This window comes from Sceloporus occidentalis, unplaced genomic scaffold, assembly GCF_023333645.1.
Source record: "Sceloporus occidentalis isolate IW3139 unplaced genomic scaffold, rSceOcc1.0.p SCAF_199, whole genome shotgun sequence".
Classification (NCBI taxonomy): domain Eukaryota; kingdom Metazoa; phylum Chordata; class Lepidosauria; order Squamata; family Phrynosomatidae; genus Sceloporus; species Sceloporus occidentalis.
The window spans coordinates 676,604-697,948 of record NW_028317179.1 but is presented as its reverse complement, the minus strand read 5'-3'; the positions used below and the strand labels follow the sequence as shown (position 1 = coordinate 697,948).

At 40.8% G+C, this 21,345-nt stretch overlaps 1 protein-coding gene across 1 annotated transcript in view; it reads right to left on the bottom strand.

Moving 5' to 3' along the window:
* LOC149278160 (sushi domain-containing protein 4-like) overlaps positions 1 to 21,345 on the bottom strand; it is a 74,149-nt gene that overhangs the window by 33,448 nt on the left and 19,356 nt on the right. The window contains exon 2 of the mRNA XM_089502270.1: positions 594 to 806. Within this exon, the coding sequence (XP_089358396.1) occupies positions 594 to 806 (213 nt within the window). The remainder of the gene's footprint in view (positions 1 to 593; positions 807 to 21,345) is intronic.

Genomic DNA, 21,345 nt, shown 5'->3' with positions numbered 1-21,345 from the left:
AGGTCTAGCCCCAGTTTGACTTCAAAAGACAGAAGGATAAGCAGATGGATGGAACCTGGACAGGCACTGATTAACATACCTGGGAACTTCTGAGCTCCGGCTACCCGGAGCCTACCCTGGCGGGATGCGGCCATGACTGCCTGATGACGTCGGTGGGCGTTCCCGCTGACGCCGGTGGGCGTTCCCGCTGACGTCGGTGGGCGTTCCCGCTGACGTCGGTGGGCGTTCCCGCTGACGTCGGTGGGCGTTCCCACTGACATCGTGGGAAACACCCCCATTTAAAGGGGAAATGGACACGGGATGTGGTGTGTCAAGACCCCGCTCCTGCAACACGGATGATTCAGGGGCTTCTCCCAGAGTTCTCCTGGTCAAACCCGAGAGTTCCCAGGTATGCTGATTAAGCACAGTTCCCCCGTCTGGAGATCGAAGATACTAAGCAGGAACCTTGGAGTAGGCAGTGGTTCACCTGTTGACTCTAGGTGGAATTTAGGCTTCAGTAACGGGACACTAAAGGCTGATTGATCACACAGTAGAACATCTCCCCACATAGTATACATACATTAAACAGAATGGATAACAAAATGACAGCCTACCTTCTTGTATGCACACTGGAGTCTCGCTTGGCCTCCATGAAAGAGATCCATTATACAGCTGAACACACATCTTCTTTGAAGGACCTTTGAGTTTGTAACCATTCTGGCAGTGGAATCGAACAACAGCATTTTCAAAGAAGACCCCTATATTCTGCGTCCTGTATCCGTTTTCTGGAACCTCTGGAACGCTGCAAGTATTGAGATCTTCGAAATCTAAAAATGAATAATACATAGTCTGATCAGTACAAGTACTTTGAAAAGCAGTAACTTGAATTGCTCACATTATTTTTCATCCTAACAATTAAGCTACTGATGTCAATCCTACGGATGAACCAAAAATGCTGCTGAATAGATTTCCCATTGGCTACATCTGGAAATGCAATATTGGATCAATGGATTAGACTTATAGTGCTCAAGCTTCGTAAAGATCCTGAGATCCATCAAGTTTCATAAAGATCCTGAGATCCATCAAGTTTCATAAAGATCCTAAGATCCATCAAGTTTCATAAAGATCCTGAGATCCCTCAAGCTTCGTAAAGCTCCTGAGATCCCTCAAGCTTCGTAAAGATCCTGAGATCCATCAAGCTTCATAAAGCCCTGTGTGATAGTTACTTGGTTCACAATGTAGTTCTAGGCTGTATATAAAAGCTACAATCCTGGTTCAGTTAACAATATTTGTGGATGTTTGCGTATTAGACATCGGTGCGGAGTACTGAAGTAACACTAAAGACCAAGTAAAATTATGGCTAAGATGGGTCTGAATTGTTATCCTGCTGCGATCTGATGTAACGTTTATAGCAAAATCAATAATATACGGTGAAAGAAATCCGAACATCAGATGTAAAGAAACTCAATACACTAACCTTTAGTAAACAACTACTTCAAACACCAATTCAAAAGAATAAACAAAAGGGACAATATTTATAACTGTGTCTTTCTGCACAAAGCCCGGTTACTTTTCAGACAACAGACTTTCACTTCATCAAATTCAGTCGGACACAATTATTTATTTACAAAGGTTTGGGCTTTAAAAAATAATAAAAAATTAAGTGCCTTTTGCAATGCTCTTTAACCCTTTAAGGACCAGGGTTTTTTTTAACACTACAGGACCAGAGCAGTTATTTTTCTCATTTAGCAAACTCACAAAAATTATATATAGAGAGATATTAATTTGGGACAAGTAGGGCTTTTTTTAAAAAACCATATGTGTAAGACATTATTTTTTATGAATAATTGATTTTTTTTTCCACAAAAAAAACACATTTATTTACAGTTTTACAGGTCAAGAATTTATCCACAGCTGGTATAAATGTGAAAAAATGCAGAATATTCCTATTTTTTCTTTTATTTATTTACATGTTTTAGGTTGAATTTTTTTAAACCCTAAATCTAACCCTACCCTTATCTAACTAATTTCACGCCACACTAAAAACACATATAAAGAAATTCAAATGTAAGTTTTTTAAACCTGGGTCTTGGGTACCAAGGAGTTACTGTTTCTTACTGCGTTCTGTCTCTCTCAGCTCACAATCACAGTGGGAAAGAGGGAGACAGATAAAGGAGAGAGTGCTTACAAACATTGCCTTTGTCCATTAACTGTATCAGTGCATCCGATTGACTGTATAAGTGTATTATTATTATTTAATATAACGTCATCATATTCCATAGCGCTATACAATGGATAGATAGGACATAAGTAATATATACCAAAAAATAATAATAATAAACACACACAAAACCCCAATCATCATATGGTTGCAAAGTATCAATGACATCATGGGTTAATCTGCACATGGGGCCGTTTTGATGTTTCTATTTGATCATCTTGTTTTGATGTTTCTATTTGCTTGGGATGTATACGTTATTTAATAATCCCAAAGGCACAACCTCTATTAAATGGAATTTTGGCTTTTGTTTTAAAATAAAATCTGTTTATAGAGGGGCGCGCGGCAGAAATAAGTCTAGACGCCTGTTGCTTAGTATGACAAGCGGTTTCTATGAAACATTTTACGTTCACAAAAGAGATGAAGTGGCCACTTATGTGAGCAATAACCGTTATCCAGAATATAGCTGTCCCTGTGTAAGAGGTTCGGTGCAGAAGCGGCACAGCCGAAATAACAGAATGTGGAATGAAACGGCCGCATTAAAGCAATGATCTGAATTGTTCCCGACTTATGAAATAAACCTTGTCTGCCCTTGGACGTGCACTGGTATAAAAACACGCACCAGCACGAACGCTCAAAAAGAGACAGATGCCAGATTACATGTTACAGCGACAGGAGGCATGCAGCTGAATGTTATTTACTAACATCAAAGAAAGAATTAGAAAGCGAATATTGGAAGGGCGACAAGAACTATCACGGCCATCTAAACCTCTCATTTTTTGGATGCTGTAAGACTGGGAACCGTACTTCAGTCCTTTCCTTAAGCCTATCCCACAAGTGCAGAAAATCCCTCCTTGTATCCTCTTACCACTTCTGCTGTATGGCTGTTCGGTGCATCTACCACCCAAAGTAACTATAACTAGATTTAAGCTTCTGGTCCTCTAATTTTAGCACTCTACTCCTTTAAAAACACACTATACTTCTCCCCCACCCGCTTTATTTAATTTATTTCACCCCTATGATGGAAACTTAATTGTCTTTGCCGCTTCAGAAGGAGGACAGGTAAGTTAAGGACTCAGACGTGTTCTGCTTTTGCAATAAAAGTAATGTAAAGTCATACATTATCCAGTAACCAATACTTTTAATATTTATAAAACCAGTTGCACTGTTTGAAAAACAGAAGACAGAAGTTGGTTTATTTAGTAAAAGGCGAGTGCATGCGAGCTGGAAAAACTGCAGCAGCAAACCCATCCAAGCTGGACTAAAGTTCAGCCTGCAAAGTCAGTGTTCCTAAATAACATTTACACAAAAGAAGGACTTGGAGAGTTACCCCAAATACCCACAAAATATATATATAAATAGGAGCACACCCTAAAAGCATACACATTAAGAGATCAGTGAATATCCAGCAAATATTATTCAAAAACATCTATCTAAAGCATTAATATCAGGGATTCCGTCACATTATACGGCCATATATTTCTTATTCTGCCACTACGTCAAAGTACTCAGGTTTGGAGAATCTTATTTCATTTTTCACGGCTATATCGCTTGCCGAGGAGCTGAATCAGTGGGACTGCCAGGGCCGGCCCGACAATGGAGCCGAGTGGGCAGTGGCGACTCTAGAAACAATATATAGGGGGGGCACACAAGATACCACAGTCAAACTGGGGGGGCATTAATAATTTCCACCATTAAATCATACCACTGAAAAAACATATATATATATATATATATTGCCAAAAGTAATGTGCTATGGAATGATACTTTTGTTATTGGACAATACAATACTTGATCATTCAACATGGGAAGCCTGAAGCCACAATTTAGTACGACTAATCCTTGAAATCCTTTAAACAACACAATACCTTAACTTTTGCACTAAATGATTTCAGGGCCTAATATTAGATCCTGCTGCTGATATATATATATATTAGCCCCTGCTGCCCATATTAGCCCCAGTTGCCGATATATATTAAGATTAGTCCCTGCTGCCGATATATATATAAATATATATATAAATATTAGACCCTGCTGCCGATAGCAGGTATAGATCAACACATTAACACACAAACCCAGCTTTGCATGTATAGATCAATTGAAATTCACTTGTGATCTCAGCACTGAAGGTATATATCAAATAAACAGAATCAGACATACAAATCCTGTATTTGCAGGTATACAATAATAATATATGAAACGTAGCATTGCAGGTATAGATCAAATAAATACAAGGAAACAGCATTGCAGGTATTAATCAACTGAACAAGACATACAAACCCTGTATTTGCAGGTATATATAAATAATGTATGGAAACATAGCATAGCAGATATGGATCTACAGAAGAACACACAAACCAAGCTTTGCAGGTACAGATCAATTGGAATTCACATAAAAACACAGCATTAAAAGTATATTTAAAACCCCCTAAATTACAGGCACAGATCACAGGTTGCAAACCCCAAAGCCAGCCCTGGCGTCCACACTGCCCACATAGAACCTGGCCAGCACCCAGATAACACACATAAGATTTGCCATCTTTGTCCCATATACACCCTGCCTGTGCCATCTCGGTCCCCAAGGCTCAAACATCCTGCTAGTGCCATCTTTGCCCTTCCACAATTATGCATTTATGATACACACAAACACATTAACTCATGCTCTCCCTCATTCAGACAAATCATCCACATATTAACTCATGCTCTCCCTCATTCAGACAAATCATCCACACATTAACTCATGCTCTCCCTCATTCGGACAATTCATCCATTTTAAGAAACTACGCCCCTTGGAGCTTCAAATGAGGGGCTACATGTATTTCTAGGACAAAAGTTGAGTGCACAAATAATGATGGAATATGTCGCTTTGGCTAGAAAATATGTTTTTTCTATCCATAGCGACATGTTCATTTGTGTCTTGCGCACTCCAGGTTTGTACTAGAAACACATACAGCCCCTCATTTGATGCACCAAGGTGTGTAGTTCTTGGAAATGTGTACTTTTTGTGCCATAATTTAACTTCTTACGTGAGCAGTAATGCCACGTCAAGGCTTCAACCCTAATTACTGACTGATTCACACGCCTTTCATATCTCCATTCACTCGCAGAAGCACACACCATACTTTCCATACATTCACTCACAGAAGCACACACCATTCTTTCCCTTTACAATCCCAAAGAAATGATGGTAAAGGGAGAAAAAAAAATCACTTTTACAGCAAAAATAAGTCTTGCAGTAAAAATGCAAGGCACTGCAGGGATGAGATGGTTAGTCACGTACCGCACAGGCTAAATGGCTGATTTTAATAATATTTGCAGTTCATCAGGATTTCAAAAATTTGCTTCCCTCAACCGTTGGCTAAATTTAACCCCATGATCAAAGGGATCGTGGGATTAAAAATTAGTATCGGCCATTTTTAAAAAGGGAATGTGACTTTTTATAGCTATATGATCGCTGTGGTAACATTGGCTACCACAGTGATCATTTAGCTAGAATACTTAAACTTTTTTTTTTTAAAGTTAAACTACTTTATGTTTAAATAATTTAATTTGGGGGTCTCTAGGCAATTTTGATCTTTTTTTATCTGCCTTTAGAGACCCCCAAATCATTTTTTTTTACAATTTTATTTTTTTAACTTAGTATTTTTTATTCTTTTACAAGTAATTACGTTTCCAACAGTATATGTTGCGCGGTGACGTCATCGCGTCATTTCGCGAGACGTCACCAGCCGGATCGGGTGGCCCCGGTGATGCCCTTCAGTTTGAGGGGCAGATCGCCGGGGTAGGTGGTGATGGAGGTCCACAGACCTCCATCAAGGTAGGGTAGTGCTAGTGACGGCATGGTGCCGTCGTTAGCACCTGACTGTGACTGCTAGCGACGGCACCATGCCGTCGTTAGCAGTCAAGGGGTTAAAGTCCCATTGCGGGACTGTCCTGGGTGGCTCCAAATTCGGTGGCGGGGCAACAGAGGGGGCAAGGAATATCCTAGGGGGGGCAATTGCCCCCCCTTACCCCCCCTGTAGCGACGCCACTGCGAGTGGGGCAACCGCTCCAGGCGGCACTTTTGAAGGGGCGGCACTTTTGAAGCCCCTTTTTTTTTTTTTTTAAAGCGAAAGAGAGAGAAAGGGGCGCCGAGTGGTTTTCGTTTACCAAGCTGTCAGTACCCGCTCGGCGCCCCTCTCTCTCTCTTCTCTGCGGGAGTCTCCCTGTTCGGTCTCGGTGCCGGCTTGTAATGCTGAGTGCCGGAAGATTTCCTCATAGCCGGCACCGAGACCGAACAGGGAGACTCGCCGGAGGACTGCTGAAAGGTAAGTACAAGAAGGGGGGGCGGCAAGGACGGAGGGAGAGGAAGGGTAGATAAGGGGGGCGGCAGGGACGGAGGGAGAGGAAGGGTAGATAAGGGGGGGCGGCATTTTAAAATTCACCCCAGGCGGCATTTTGCCTTGGGCCGGCCCTGGGGACTGCAGCGCATTTTAACCCACTGAGACTCTCATGCACTTTAAAGGCTTCTCTGGACACCATTAATGAGGCTCCTGTGTACCAGGAGCGGCTGCTCAACCCTAAGATTTGGTCAGAGCCTGCAAATATGCACAAAACATACTCAGAAAGGGGAGCGCATGCTCAAAAGAATGCTTTAAGTTGCATGTGAGTCTCAGTGGGTTAACAACACAGCTCAGTCTCACTGATTCAGCTTCTTGGTAGGGAATATAGCCGTGAAAAATTAGATAGGACTCAGTGGCGGGACAAGCAATATATGGCCGTATAGTGTGACGGAATCCCCGACATTTATGTCTCAAATAGGTGCTTTGACATAGTATTTGCTGGCCGTGCACTGATTTCTTGCTTTGTTGTAGTTACCCCGAATACCCCTACCCTGAACCCATGGCTCTGGAACTTTCCATGCACTCAAGCAGACGCCTTAATGCTAATTCCAAGCTTTTACTACCCTGACACATTAACTTAAGGGCTTCCCTTTGGTAATACTAGTTATCAGCTGGTTCTAAGCTCAACAGGCTACCTTACCTGATGCCAACACTCTGCATATCCTACCGTGCTCTGATCTACAAGGGGATTAAAGCCTTCTTAGAGAGATCCAGGTTCTCCTGCGCTAAAACCGGCTCAATATATTTCATTTCCATTCCATGCATTATCCCGCACCCCTTCCTTAATATTTAATTCCAGGTTCATTCTGCCCCTGTAGAGTGAGATCTGTCCATTCTGCCCAATGTCATCCTAGGGAATTGTTTTGGAGATATTTAGTGACAGATCTGTGACAGTGTCAGCCCAAACGCCCATGGCTCTATTCTCCTGGAGCAAATGATTTGTTGCAAAAAAAATGCCACATTTCCCCTCTGACTCTATAACCAGCCTGCGCTCCCATGAGCTCCCTTTTTCCGCTCCAACTATGTGTCAGACTGGACGGATTTGGAGACTCATAACGCTGTAGGGTTTTGCATATGCAATGTCTTCTTCTCCGTATTACTAATCCCTGCAGCGGTGAAACCGTAGACTCAGCTGCAGCAAACCGTTGTTTCCACCTGATCCCAGCACGATCTGCCGCATCCAGGCTTCACCAAATAAGTTATATTATTCATTATTACAGAAATACTGGTAATGCAGAATAGCGCTGTTTTTTTTGTGTCTTTTTTCATTAAATAATTATGAACCGTAATCAGTCTTTGGCCATTGTACTAGGTTGGCATAAATAAAAGATATTCCGATCACTGCATCAAAAATTCAAGGTCGTACACATCTGCGGAAATTCTAGTTTCTTAACCATCTAACTGCCAGCTGGTGCTGCAACGCCGTTTTTGTATCCTGACCCTAGCACTGAAATGGTTAAAGATGTCCATGCGGCTGCAGTTAAAGTTTTATGTATTATACGGGTTATTCTAGGTTCTGTTGGGCAGGCGAATTTTACTTTGTTGGGTGATCTATGCCCTGGCAGCTCCGCGGCTGGCCCTGCCAACTCTTTGGTTTCTGCAAGAAATTAGTGCTTTGATCTGCTGATTGGTACCTTTCCACGCTGAATAATGCTTCCCGTTAACTCTCGAAACAGCTGCGGATCTTAAGTGAAAACATAAAACCGCTATTTCCACTAAACCCAGAATCAGTCTTATTCTTTTCAAGTTAAAGGGTGAAGGGTTTTCCTATTATATTTTATAGCCCAATAACTTCTTTTACTTTTCAGTTACCACCCCAAAAGCCCCTCTTTAGGGCAGTTGCGTGCCCCCAATATTTCAGTTGTCCAAATGGGGACACCAGTATTGGGGAGTGTGGATGGAGAAGGGGTGAGTGGGGGCAGATACAGGACCACCTAACTCGAAGAGCCAACTCAAGGCGCTACACTGTGGACATCTGGGAGCAGAGATGGAGGTTACTATGTATCTATGACCACACATTAACCAAAACAATATTTGTGATATTTATGGGCACACTAAATAGCAAAATAATACTATTGTGGCCTTAATATATGGCTTATTTTATCTTCAGATTCAGCAGCCCAAAAAACAAATAGGTGGCCTGCTTTAGAAGTTATGCATATGAAAGAAGGGCTGTCTGACCCTTTGGCAATTCTACTTACCACTCTTAATGCTAAAACACAGACACAAGAAGAAAAGTATAAAAAATATATGAATAATCATTAAAATCTAGGACAAATATCATTTCGTAGGGTCTTCTTTTTATTAGCAAATATTGTTGGTTTTTTTTAACAAAGCATCATTTTTTTTCAAGCTGCCACCTATGAGACATTCTTATTATCGGACCTTGTAAGTCCTAACCTATCAGGGGATATCTGGCGACCAAGCAAATCGTGCATAATTCACCTCTAGGTATGGACCTGACCCCTGAATATAACCAGGATCATGGTTGGTGTTATAAGCAGATGCTGGAGCAGATGGCAAAGCGATAGAGACGAGTGCCAGAAGGATGGGTCAAGCTCACAGTCACAAAGTTAATATTTTTTAATAAATCAAAAGAATGTGAAGGGGAGAATGAATGGTTGTCATTTTTTGGTAAGAAAAAGGTTATCTTGATGAAAATGATAATGAACAATATTGGATAAGAAACATAACTGACAAGTTCTAGCCCAGAAGATGACCACGTCAGGCAACGCATACTGGGCTAATAATTAGACATTTGCTTGCTGCAGCCTCTGACAATGATTAAGCTATTAAGCTTCTCCCTCCCTACATCCAAGAGGGCAATGATTAATTGATCTGCAGTTTTGTGCTGTGGATGAGAAAAATCAATCATTCCTCTGTTACTTGTGAAAGCATATCTTTACCAGTGACTTGTTCCAATGATTCATATAAGAAGGTCTTGTTACTAGTGGGGTATCCAGGGGTCAGAACTTGGGACCCTCACCTTTTAATATTTCTATTAGATAGATTACAAAGGGTTAACAAGGTAAGGTATGTCTTTTTTTTTGGAATAAGCCAAATGGCTAAAAATATATTGATCAAGTAAATTAGTAGAACGGTAAAGCAGCTGGAGTTTAAGGTTGATAAATGTAAAATGATGCACTTGGGATCTAAAACGCCAAAGACAAAATATAGCATTGTGCTTGGGACTCGGGAATAATTATTTCTGAGAACTTAAAGGTAATTAGACAATGCAGTAAAGCATCAGAAAAAGCAAGCGGGGGGCTGCCTCTGGCCAGAGGCATTAGGGGCAGAAAGAGAGGGAGGTGGTTCTGCCACCAAATGGTGTAATTGTTATTAGGAAAGACTTAAGGATCTTCATATATATAGTTTGGAGGAGAGATATACACATTTAAATACATAAAGGAATTTAACAAAGTACAGGAGGGAAGTTTATTTCAAACAAGCAGAAATGTTAGAACAGGGGATCATAATCTTGTTTTACTTTACTGAGAGAGTAGTAGATAAGTGGCTTGGCCTCCTCCTCCCCCATTTTGACATAGATGGCAATATTTTTAAACCCTAGCGGGATCGAGCATTACAGAATAAGGTGCAGAACGATTATTTCTTATGCAGCTGAGCCAGGTACATACGGTGAATCCCACCCAGGCACAGGGAATAATTGGTCTACTGTGTACAGCTTCTTTCTGTTTCAGTACTCCCTCACGGTGCGGTTGGCAGCAATCGCAGGAAAGGGAGCACTGAACCTGGCGTTATGAACAGACCTTGCACTCCCCTCATTTTTTTCCCAGCCGATGTTGCTCCTCCAGCGGTGGGCGCCCCCGTGATTAAGGAATGCCCCGGGCGGCTGCCTCGGCCACCGGGTACAAAGACCAGCCCTGATCCATGGGATAAGCTCGTGAGTATTTACATCAGGAACAATGGGCAGAGAAGGCGAGCTAAATGATTATTACCTTAACCAATTCTATGTTTCTATACTATTTACAAAAGCTGAGAAAATATGAATCTAAATACAGCAAAACTATGAAACTCCAGCAATACCGGCACTCATAGGATCAAGAACACAGTTTTGGGTATAATCTGCTGAAATCAAAACCAGGTTACGACCTGCTTCCTTTTCATTGCGTGTATGCGCTATAAAAATGTTTTGTTATATTTTAAAAAATACGGCTGCTTCAAAAACAGAGACGCTTGATGATCAAAGTGTCTGCCCTTCACTAAGACGATTAATCAAGCAGGTTTATGTCACCCTAAAACCTGTCAGATCTTTAAAGTCATAAGAAGGGGGAGAAAAAAAAAATAAGAGGCACTCATTTGCCAGGATTCTCTTATAGAACACGACCACATTAGTAGAAGTTAACGTTGCCTGTGCTGAATGTACATTGATACATTACTACAAGTTATGGGGAAAGGACTAACATTCTCCAGTCCCCAACTTCGTCTGAGTACGTTTCACCCTACTATAGTACAACCCTTGGTGTGCTTGGCTAACAGCACCTCTTTTAAAGGGAAATCTTCATGTCTGGGAACTCTCAGGGTTTGCCCCAGAGTCTCACGGTTTTTGCCCCAATCTCAGGGTGAAGGGGCAGATTCTTAGGGTCACACAGTCTGGAGCCGACTCCTTCGTTATCTACACTACTGTGATCACATAACATTTTCTACCAGTATGTTATGGCTGATATCCCTGCTAGAATACCGGTGACTCAATTAAGTGTCTCTTTAAATAATGGCAAGTCAAGCTTTCCACGAGGACAGGTATTAGAGCCATTTGAGTAACATATTTGCCAAGTCACTACATAGAATCTTCACGATGGGCTATTAAAGAGTTTTATTTCAAGAGTCTCAGGGTCAGCTCATTCAGAAAGTCTAAATTATGGACATTTTTAATTTTAATTATGGAAACCAACATTTTTTAAAAATCTCAACAACCTTTTTAGGTAAATTTTGGTAACCACCTAAATTTCAGTGAGTAAACAGGGGAGATTTATAATGTTGTTACAAGTCCAAATTGGCATCTGTGACAGGCAATGACAATAAAAGCCGACAGAACTGGAAGGTTAGCTACAAATTCACCAACCTGCTAAACCTGTCAGATTTCTGCTCAGATATCTGTGGTGCAATCTATGACATTCTGGAAAACTCAGACATAAAACACTTCCCACAGATGAGATCTTAATGTATAACAGCAGCTAGGATGCCGTACTCCATTTGAAGCTTGAGGTTGTGTTAATGTGCAGCATCACAGACATTAGTCCATTATCTTTGTTTCACGTCGTGGGTTGCGTTGCCTAGTAAGTCTTCTGGCATTCCGACGGTTGGATACATTATTCTGTCTCTGTTCTACACACCACGGTTCTCTATAAACTGTTTAACATTGTTGGCTGAATAAAGTCTATAACAGTGGTACACAATCACTCCAGGTTTAGTGAATTCCCCTATTATGTACTCTAGCTGCCCTGTTAGTTTGCCTTGAGGACTGGGTTGAGAACCACCGTCTCAGTAACACACAAAAGATACAAACTCGATTAGATTAAAAGCAGTAACTGCGTTAGCAATATATAATAATACAGAGGATAATCAACATCAGAAAAATAATAACATTAGTTAGAAGGAAGAACATGTTTCCTTTTCTACAAGAACGTAATGCAATAAGTATAGTATTATATTCAGTGGTGTGTTTAAGGTGGTGGCTCGAACTACAAGTGTCTGGTAGACTCTGGTCTTTGGGTGCTGGGACAAGACATTGCGTCCTGGTACTCCAACTCTGAAGGACATGTGGAGAGGGGGGAGAGTATTACAGAAGCTGGTTAGGCACAGATCTCCATAGTGCAAATGAGTCAGTGACAACCAGCTTGGTCAGTACGCGGCGCACCAGGCAACCCAGTAAGCCAGCTGTCAACCTGCCTCTAAATATACTCTAAAAGCCTAAAAGGTTTATTGGAACCACAGACCTAATGCATACCCCTTCTATTCTACCCAATTACACAGGTTTATAAGCAAGCTTTAAAGTACATTGTGGTATGTGGTCACATGTTTAGTTTAAAATATATCTGCAGCCCCACATCAGCGGCTTGAAGCTCATGTCTAAGGGAGGGGACATCAGTGAACAAGTGTGGGAATTTAAGCATACGCAATGCTGAGTGACAGCCCAAAGTTAGGTGACTTGGTCCCTTTTGATGTCCGAAAACCAGGGCTGGCTGATGAGGACAGGGAGTGAGTGGAAACAGAATTATTGAGGTTGGTTAGGATCTTACTAACTGCTATAAGAAATGGTTTTTGGGAGTCTAAAAGTTGCCCAGTGAATGGTATTAAAGGGTAGTCCCTAAATTTGTTCAGAAACACCATTTCCCTATCTGGAGAAAGATGAAAATGACACAGAGACCCAGGGAAGCAGGGCTTCATCCAGAGATTCTCGGTCAAACCCAATGAGTTCCCAGGTACAGTCTGTCTATGACTCTCTGCACAAAGATCTCTCAACAAAGACCAAGAAGGAATTTGGTGCTCAAGCTTTTACTTAGGAACATGATCTCTTGCCAGGTGTCCATGGGTTTCCTGGCACTGATCTCTCTCCCTTGCTTTGTGCCCTTATCAATGGAGTTAGAATAAGACGCTATATAAGTGTCATGGAGGCACAGACCTCCTGATGCCCCTACTAGACACATCTGTGATTGATAGAGCTGGTCACGAAGGACTCGCATAGACAGGATAGATGTTCGTCTGATCTTTTCATCAAAGAAGATATTGAATTTGAACACTTTTATACCTAAAAAAACTACATAAACAGAAATATCACTGCTGGTGCCATAACATTTCTAAATCAGTCCCGTAAATAATTTACTTATGTAAAAAAAAAAGTTGTTTCTAAACTTGCCGATACATTTAACGGTAATCGTGGGTAAGAGGGATCTCTGACTTCAACTCCCGTATCTCGCAATCAGGCACATTTCATAAATTAAAAATACTGACATTTTCTAATTGGCGTTTTATTTAAAAAAACATTTACATTAAGTCTCTACATCCGTGGAGTTATATGGTACACTAGACTGTCTGCTTTAATGTATTTTTAATAATGATGGATTTAAATTGTTAGCAGCAATCACGAAATAGTGTTTGATATATTTAAAAGAGATAACCAGTACGAGGCATAATGTACATATAATAATTATTATTTAAACCAGTTTAATCAGCTGTAATGATCTGTTAAAAATAAAAAATATGACTTTTTTTCTCCTTGTGATTGGGAAAACATTTTGTAATGGAACAGTGAATCATGATGTAATACTTTAGCAAATTAGCAAATGATACAAGAATCACTTAATGACCATACATGATTATTTTCTAAAAAAAAATCCTGCAGTTCTCCTCTTAAAAGTCACTGAAGCATTTGAAGAAGGGTTTTGAAAAAGTAATTAAATATTTTGCATCTCAAGTTTTAATTACTTTGATTATGCTTGAAAAACATTTCGCTCTCCGTAACACAGTGACCTTCTTAGAAATGTTCTCAGGCAAAAATGAGCATTTTGTTTTAGTAATTAAATAAACAGGAATCTGAGATGGCGTATATAAAATAACAGAAGATGTGTTAAGCTCCCACTAGCTTCGGGGGAATTGGTTATTATAAGGTTTGATTTAACCTTCTAGTCTGTATGCACTGGGAAAAGTCTATTGTATCATGGTACGCTACCTGGAGGTAGGAGGAGGAGTGGCTTTGGTGGGAGTGGGTGGAGAAGAGGCGGGGAGTGGGCATGGCCACTGGAAAAAGAAGAAAATGACACCGAGACTCACGGAAGCCAAGCTTCGCCCTAAGACTCCAGGTCAAACCAGTTTTCTGCCTTGGCCTTTTGCGCATGCGTCCCCACCGTACCAGCGGCTTTCTTCTCTTGGCTGGATGGAAGCCATATCGGTAAAAGAGGATACTACAGTAAATATAAATAAAAATATGGCACCGTGCCATAATATTTACCAGCATGCACCCAACATCCTCTTCCTGATTGATTGATCAGTATAGATAAGATGTTATGTAGGGGTTATGTATAAAAAAACCCCCCAAAAAACGCTTCCGGTGCAAATTATTCCTATCACCGTAGCAACCAACAGAATATTACATTTGGCTAAAAGTTTTATCCGTTGCATAATATAAAATGGTTTTAGGTGAAAGATTAATACAACTTCTATGTCTGATAATCAGATGAGGACGCCACATAATCATATTATTTGTCATCTTCTGTAACCTTTTTTTGTTTGTTCTTCTTTTGTTGTTTTTTTTATATATTTCACCAGCTGTGAACGTTTTAAACAAAAGCTGCTTATATTTTGTATGGTTTTTTTTTAGTAACATGATATTGGTTGCTATGCAACGTTACTGTATTTCACCTTTCAATGCAGTTATTTTTCTGCAATAGTTTAAAGGCACGTTACAGGATAATGTTCGTTTCCCACTCAATATTCTGTACAATGAGATTCCTGTACATTATTCCTGACTTTATTTTTATAAAAGGTATAGCGCTAAGTGCCCTCCTTACCCATTGTATCGGTTCTTTGTATTGATCCTTCTTCTCAGCAATATCAGAATTGTAGACTTTTGCCGGAAAAAAAAGGGCTCATTCAAAAAAAGGTTTCTATTATAAGCGCTTTTGACAGATAAAAAGTTATAAATAAATTCTAAAAAGGTAGAGGCTGTACGAAAAGTGAAAAGTTTTGCAACCTTTAATCAAAATACTGTAGATATACTCCTTTAATGATGCTCTCCTATGACGGATCAGAAGGATCTTTTCATGATGGACCAGAAGATTAATGGAGAACAGTATGTCTGTTTTTTTAATCATAACAGGAAAAAAAATACCTTGCTTGGATTAGCAAATCTTTCGCCTCAAACCAGAGGCAATTAACAGATAATTCAGACCTGTTCAACGGACCTTGGGAAGCTGGCTTAAGACCCAGACACTTTATTTAGCCTTAGTTTAAGTAGATAGGAGATGGTGAACTTAGTATGGTTAAAAAAAGAAAGTTTGCACTACAAAGCCAGACCAAAGATTTAGTTATTACAGAAAGAAAAACTAATTCCGGTCACAGGCTACGCTTTGGTGAAACAGCAATATTCTCCGTCTCTTTTTGATTATTTGCAAGCTGTTTAATAGCTACATTGGACCCACCACCTGGAAAAAGCTTTAATTGAATCAGCAGACCATACAAATTCACTCACCGTGCTAGTCTTTTTCCTTAGAAAAAAAATAAATAAAAAGAAAGAAAATTTGTGGGGAGAAGTCCACGTCAAAACAAAAACCAGAAGATCTTACATATTATTCCATTCAAGTTCGGCATTCCAGCTCCTAGAACATGCAGTAACCAAGTAAACCATCAGCACGGAGACAATGATCAGAATTTATCAATCTTAAGGAGGTAGGCATAGTATTATTCGTTGCTCTGTATTAATACGGTTCATGGGTGCTACAAATTGCATTTATCATAAGCCTCAAGTCGGAAGAATTCTGGTTCTAGGCTACTAGGGGGTCCTTTAAGACGGGGAGTCCAGGAACAGTCGCATCACTGAGAATAATCCTTTGATACATTTATTGAGTTGAACAATTAAAATGATTAAAAATTATTTGTAATCACAGATGCATTACCTGACAGTAGAGGTGTCACCGTGTCACAAATGACTTCCTAAAGCTTTTTGACTATTCATCGTCTAGTTTAGCCAAGGGCAGAAAAAGGACAGAATAATTTGATCTACAATGACTTTGTCCTTTGTACAGCAGTAGGAATTTAATCTATGACACTATTTTTAATCTATGACTGCTGGTGTTTAATCCTTTCATAACCAGATTCTGCAAAAAAATATGAAGACAATGCCGAAATCTGGTATTTAAACCTGAGCCTAAGTGGGTGTCACATAATTATTGCTTTGTATCCTAGAAGTTCTAGAACAGTGATGGCGAACCTATGACACGCGTGTCAGTGCTGACACGCGTAGCCATTTGGGGTGACACGCGCAGGATTTCATGCGATTCATCCTCGGCTCCTGCACGGCCGGCGAGGATGAAAGAATCTGTGCACCCAGCAGCCGTGTGCGATGGCCGTCTAGTGATGGGAGCAGTGTGAGGGGTGAAAGCTCCGCCCCCTCGCACTGACCTTTCACCCCTCACGCTGCTCCCATCACTATGCGGCCATCAGATTGCTGGGAATGTAATCTGAACGGCCGGTGCGTGCTGATGCCGCCGGCCGCCTCTGCTTCAATACTTTTTTTTTACTTTATATGGCAAGCCGATCCAGCTTACCATATAAATAAAAAAAAAAGTGTTAAAGTAGCTCCGGCCAGCGGCATCAGCACGCACCGGCCGTTCAGATTACATTCCCAGCAGTCTGATGGCTGCATAGTGATGGGAGCAGCGTGAGGTGGAAGCTCCGCCCCCTCGCACTCAGACTGCTGCAGCACCGGATGTCAGGTCAGTGACTTCCTGTCAGCATAGAGGAGAACAGTGTGCAGCTACCAGGAAGTCAAGAGAAGTAGAAGGTGAGTAAAATAATGTATTTTTTGTACTGTATAATGTTTTTTGTATTTGTTAAAAACAAAAAAAATCGGCATGTGTGTGTATGTAAGTGTGTCCCCCTATATGCCACTCTGCCTCCAGAAATGCCTTATACCCCCCTATATGCCACTCTGTCCCATGATATGCCTTTTAACCCCCTATATGGCAGAGTGGCATATAGGGGGTATAAGGCATTTCTGGAGGCAGAGTGGCATATAGGGGGTTAGAAGGCATATCATGGGACAGAGTGGCATATAGGGGGTATAAGGCATTTCTGGAGGCAGAGTGGCATATAGGGGGTTAGAAGGCATATCAGGGGGGCAGAGTGGCAAGCCTGGGGGCAGAGGTGCATGTTTTTTTGTCGAAGTGACACACCACGCGAGTTATGCTCGATTTTTTGCCGATTTTTGACACACCACGCCAAAAAGGTTGCCCATCACTGTTCTAGAACTTGCTTCTCCATAGCTTCCTAAATTTATCTGCACCAAGTTGTGGATTGCAGGTGACTGCTGCCCATTAGATGGGGGCCATGCCCCTACTACTTGTATGTTGGGTAAATGATTAAAATGGGACACAGGTTAACCTCTAAAGAGTAAACTACTACGTTGGTGGATTTTCATATGCTGGTGGTTGGTCCCACCTTCTATAAAGTTGGCGTGAGATTCATAAGGATAATTGTGCAGCCGTACTGTCGTACTGCAAATGACTGATCAGTGGATGTCCATGACATGGTCAAAGATTCACATACTGACAGGGACACTCTTAGCCCCAGGCATCTCAGGTAGCTGCCTGGGGCAAAAGAATCAGGGGGTGCCGAGTAGTAGTATAGTCTTTCTAGAGATACAGGTCTGAGGTGGTAGCAGCTTATGGGGGACTTTACTAGGGGAAATCCCTGAGTCACTCTTTCCTACTATGATGCTCCAGCTTTCTAAGAGATCAGAATGTTTTGGGGTATTCTTCCCTGGGGGGGCACTCAGTCTAGGACTGGCCCAACAGAATGCGCTCGAGTCTGCAGCATTAGGGTTCAATGGAGCTTAAAGCATATTGAAGGGTAGCAATAAGAGAAAGGGACAAGTAGAAAGGAATCATACTGGAGTGAAGAGGAAAAGACATAAAAGTAATAAAAGTATTATGCAAGAGTAGGGGGCGTGAGAGATAAAGACTGCTGGAAGGGAACCATGGACTGGTAAGGTTTCCGACTCATATACAGTGTATATATATATATATATATATATACGATGTCAAAAAATAGAGTATTGCAGAGTATGCGGTGATACCTTTTTTATTGGACTAACATAATATTAAAAAGACAAGCTTTCGAGAGTTATCCTCCCTTCATCAGGTCTGAAGCAATACTGATCAACATGATAGAGGTTACAACTTAAAAACTTCAGACCTGATGAAGGGAGGATAACTCTCGAAAGCTTGTCTTTTTAATATTATGTTAGTCCAATAAAAAAGGTATCACCGCATACTCTGCAATACTCTATTTTTTGACATCGTGTCTACTGGACTAATACGGCTTCACCCTTTTACATATATATATATATATATATATATATATATACAAATACAAAAAGGAAGCACTCACCTGAACTAGCTTTAATTATAAGGGGGTGCTGCTAAAGACCAAAATCATACACAATCTCTAAATCAGCGCACACACATCAAATAGATTATAAACTCTCATGACTGTAGTTAAAACTACTTAAAAACACCTTTCTAAGATGACAAAATTGGAGTTTTAGTCACATTATATGGCCATATTATGCTAAGCCCACCACTACGCCAAAGTGTATTTGCAAGGATTTAGCTCCATATAAGCAACAGTATTTAGGTTAGGACCCACCTACATTGGAGTACTTTGGCGTAGTGGTGGGCTTAGCATAATATGGCCATATAATGTGACTAAAACTCCAATTTTGTCATCTTAGAAAGGTGTTTTTAAGTTGTTTTAACTACAGTCATGAGAGTTTATAATCTATTTGATGTGTGTGCGCTGATTTAGAGATTGTATATATGTATGTGTATATATATATATATATATATATATATATATATATAGCAGCTATAAGGGCAGTGATTAAGTACAGGATAAATGGAGTGCAGATTGGCTGCAGATTGGCGAGTGAGAGAAAGGCAATGACATGGTTTGGGGTAGACTGGAGCAAGACAGAAATGAAGACGCAGACAAGGTGCAGCGTGAATGGAGAAGAGGCAGATTAGAGACAAGGAGAGAATGGTGACAGATTAGATAAAGAGAAGGGCAGTGATGAAGAGCAGTGTCACGGAGCTGGCTTGTCCGACCGACTACCTCCGCTGTCTTGTGCTCCCTTAGCCTGGGACAACACACTTTCCCCGGTTCCCCAGTCACTCGCCGAAACTCAGTGTAGGGTAAAACCAAACGAAGACTGATTTATTTTAGACACACAGAGCTGGATATATCCAGCAAAACACACATTAACATAAAACAAGATATTGGGACACAAACCTCCCCCTTAATCTGCCTCTCAGAGACAACAGGGGCAGTAACGGGATTAACAATACAATAGGGGGGAGACTGATTTATACAACATTAAACATCAAAGAATGGTGGTCACTCCCTGGTGGCAGATCCTGGCTGTCTGCCGGAGATAATCCCCTCAGCCAGTGATGAGATGATACTGCTGGGGGTAGCCACAGAAGTCTCTACAAACCCAGGGCCCATAGTCAATAGGGAGGAGGCTGGCAGTCAGGCTTCTCCAGTGGCCCCAGTGATGGAGGCTTCTGTCACAAGCAGTATGCATGGATAGTGGGCAAGTTAGACAGACAGTATGAGTGGAAAGATGCGAAAAGACAGGGATGGTTAAAATAAAGCATAGCATTAATATTACCGATACTTCCTCTATATACAATTGCAGTCATCTGTTCTACATGCGATTACTATTTTAGTGTGCTGGTAATTAAAAAACTGAGAAATGTTCTGTAACTTCGGCCGCCCAAGAAGTAAATTAAGTGGACAACCTTTAATTTAACAATTCTAGTAAGTACTGTATATCGTCTGAAAACATTGCTGTCATTTCTTAATGTTTTCACTCTAGACAAAAGCTTTTAACCGAATGACTCTGTTTTTAGGGTAACTGTTTTTTTTTCTAGGAAGATCATTTCTTTTTCATGTTTCTGGTGTTTATTCTCTTTCCAGCAGAGCCCATTACTGTTCCGTTCCCGCTGCAAGGTCATAATACAAGGGAATAATATGGTGTTAGTGTTTCCACCCCTCCGCCTTACATCTGAAATGTACAAGATAAATGGAACCGTCAGATTCAAAAAGGGAAGAAAAAAAATCTAATGAGAAGAAGAAAGTAACATCGGGTCATATTTATGAAGAACAATTACGTTGAAAAGGTCAAAACGAAGATCAATCAGCAGAAGCTTCACTGGTTTCCATAACGATTGCTCCAAAATATAGCAGAATATATTCCTTATAAACATGGCCCATTATGGTTCTAAATGTACAGATTAATTAAAATGACAATTATACTAGCCACAAAACACTTGGGTGTAAATAGTATGGTTTCGAAAATGATAAAAAAAAAATTAGTACTGGAATCAGGGCTGATCTTAGTGCCAGGTGACTCAAGCAGCCAGGACTGGACTAGCACTTTAAGGCCAGTGGCCACCTGATGATGTAAGTGTGGCGGACCGCTGGATATGCACAGTCGCTTGTTACGTTATGCTCATGAAGCTAGCGGCCAGGCATATACAACCGGTGGCCGCAACAAGTTTGGTCCTCACAGGTATCCAGGCTATAGAATTTGTCAGCAGATTAGAGCTGTTTGGTCCATCTAGTCTGCCCACTTTCCTACCTACTTTAAGAGCTTAAACCCTACTTGATCCTTGGTCTTGTCTTTTGTTCGGGATAGCCTTGTGTCTACCCAATACCTCTACCATTTCTGATATTCTACCAATTCACTATCCGTAAAAAACGCAGAAGCATAGAAATTGACTATTTGGCCTCATCCACTCTGCTCATTTTTCTTGATGTGAAGACTCAGAGCTCAATCAGTCGTTGGTCTCGTCTTAGATTGAGTAGCCATATGCCTATCCCATACATGATTAAATGCATGAGCGGCTGCTTCATTTAGGTAAGGTAAAAAATCCACTTAGGGAAACAGCCTTTTTACATCACATATAACCGTGTTATTTTATATGGCTTTTAGTCCTTGTATTTCTTCTTGTTTCTGTCTGTGTGCAT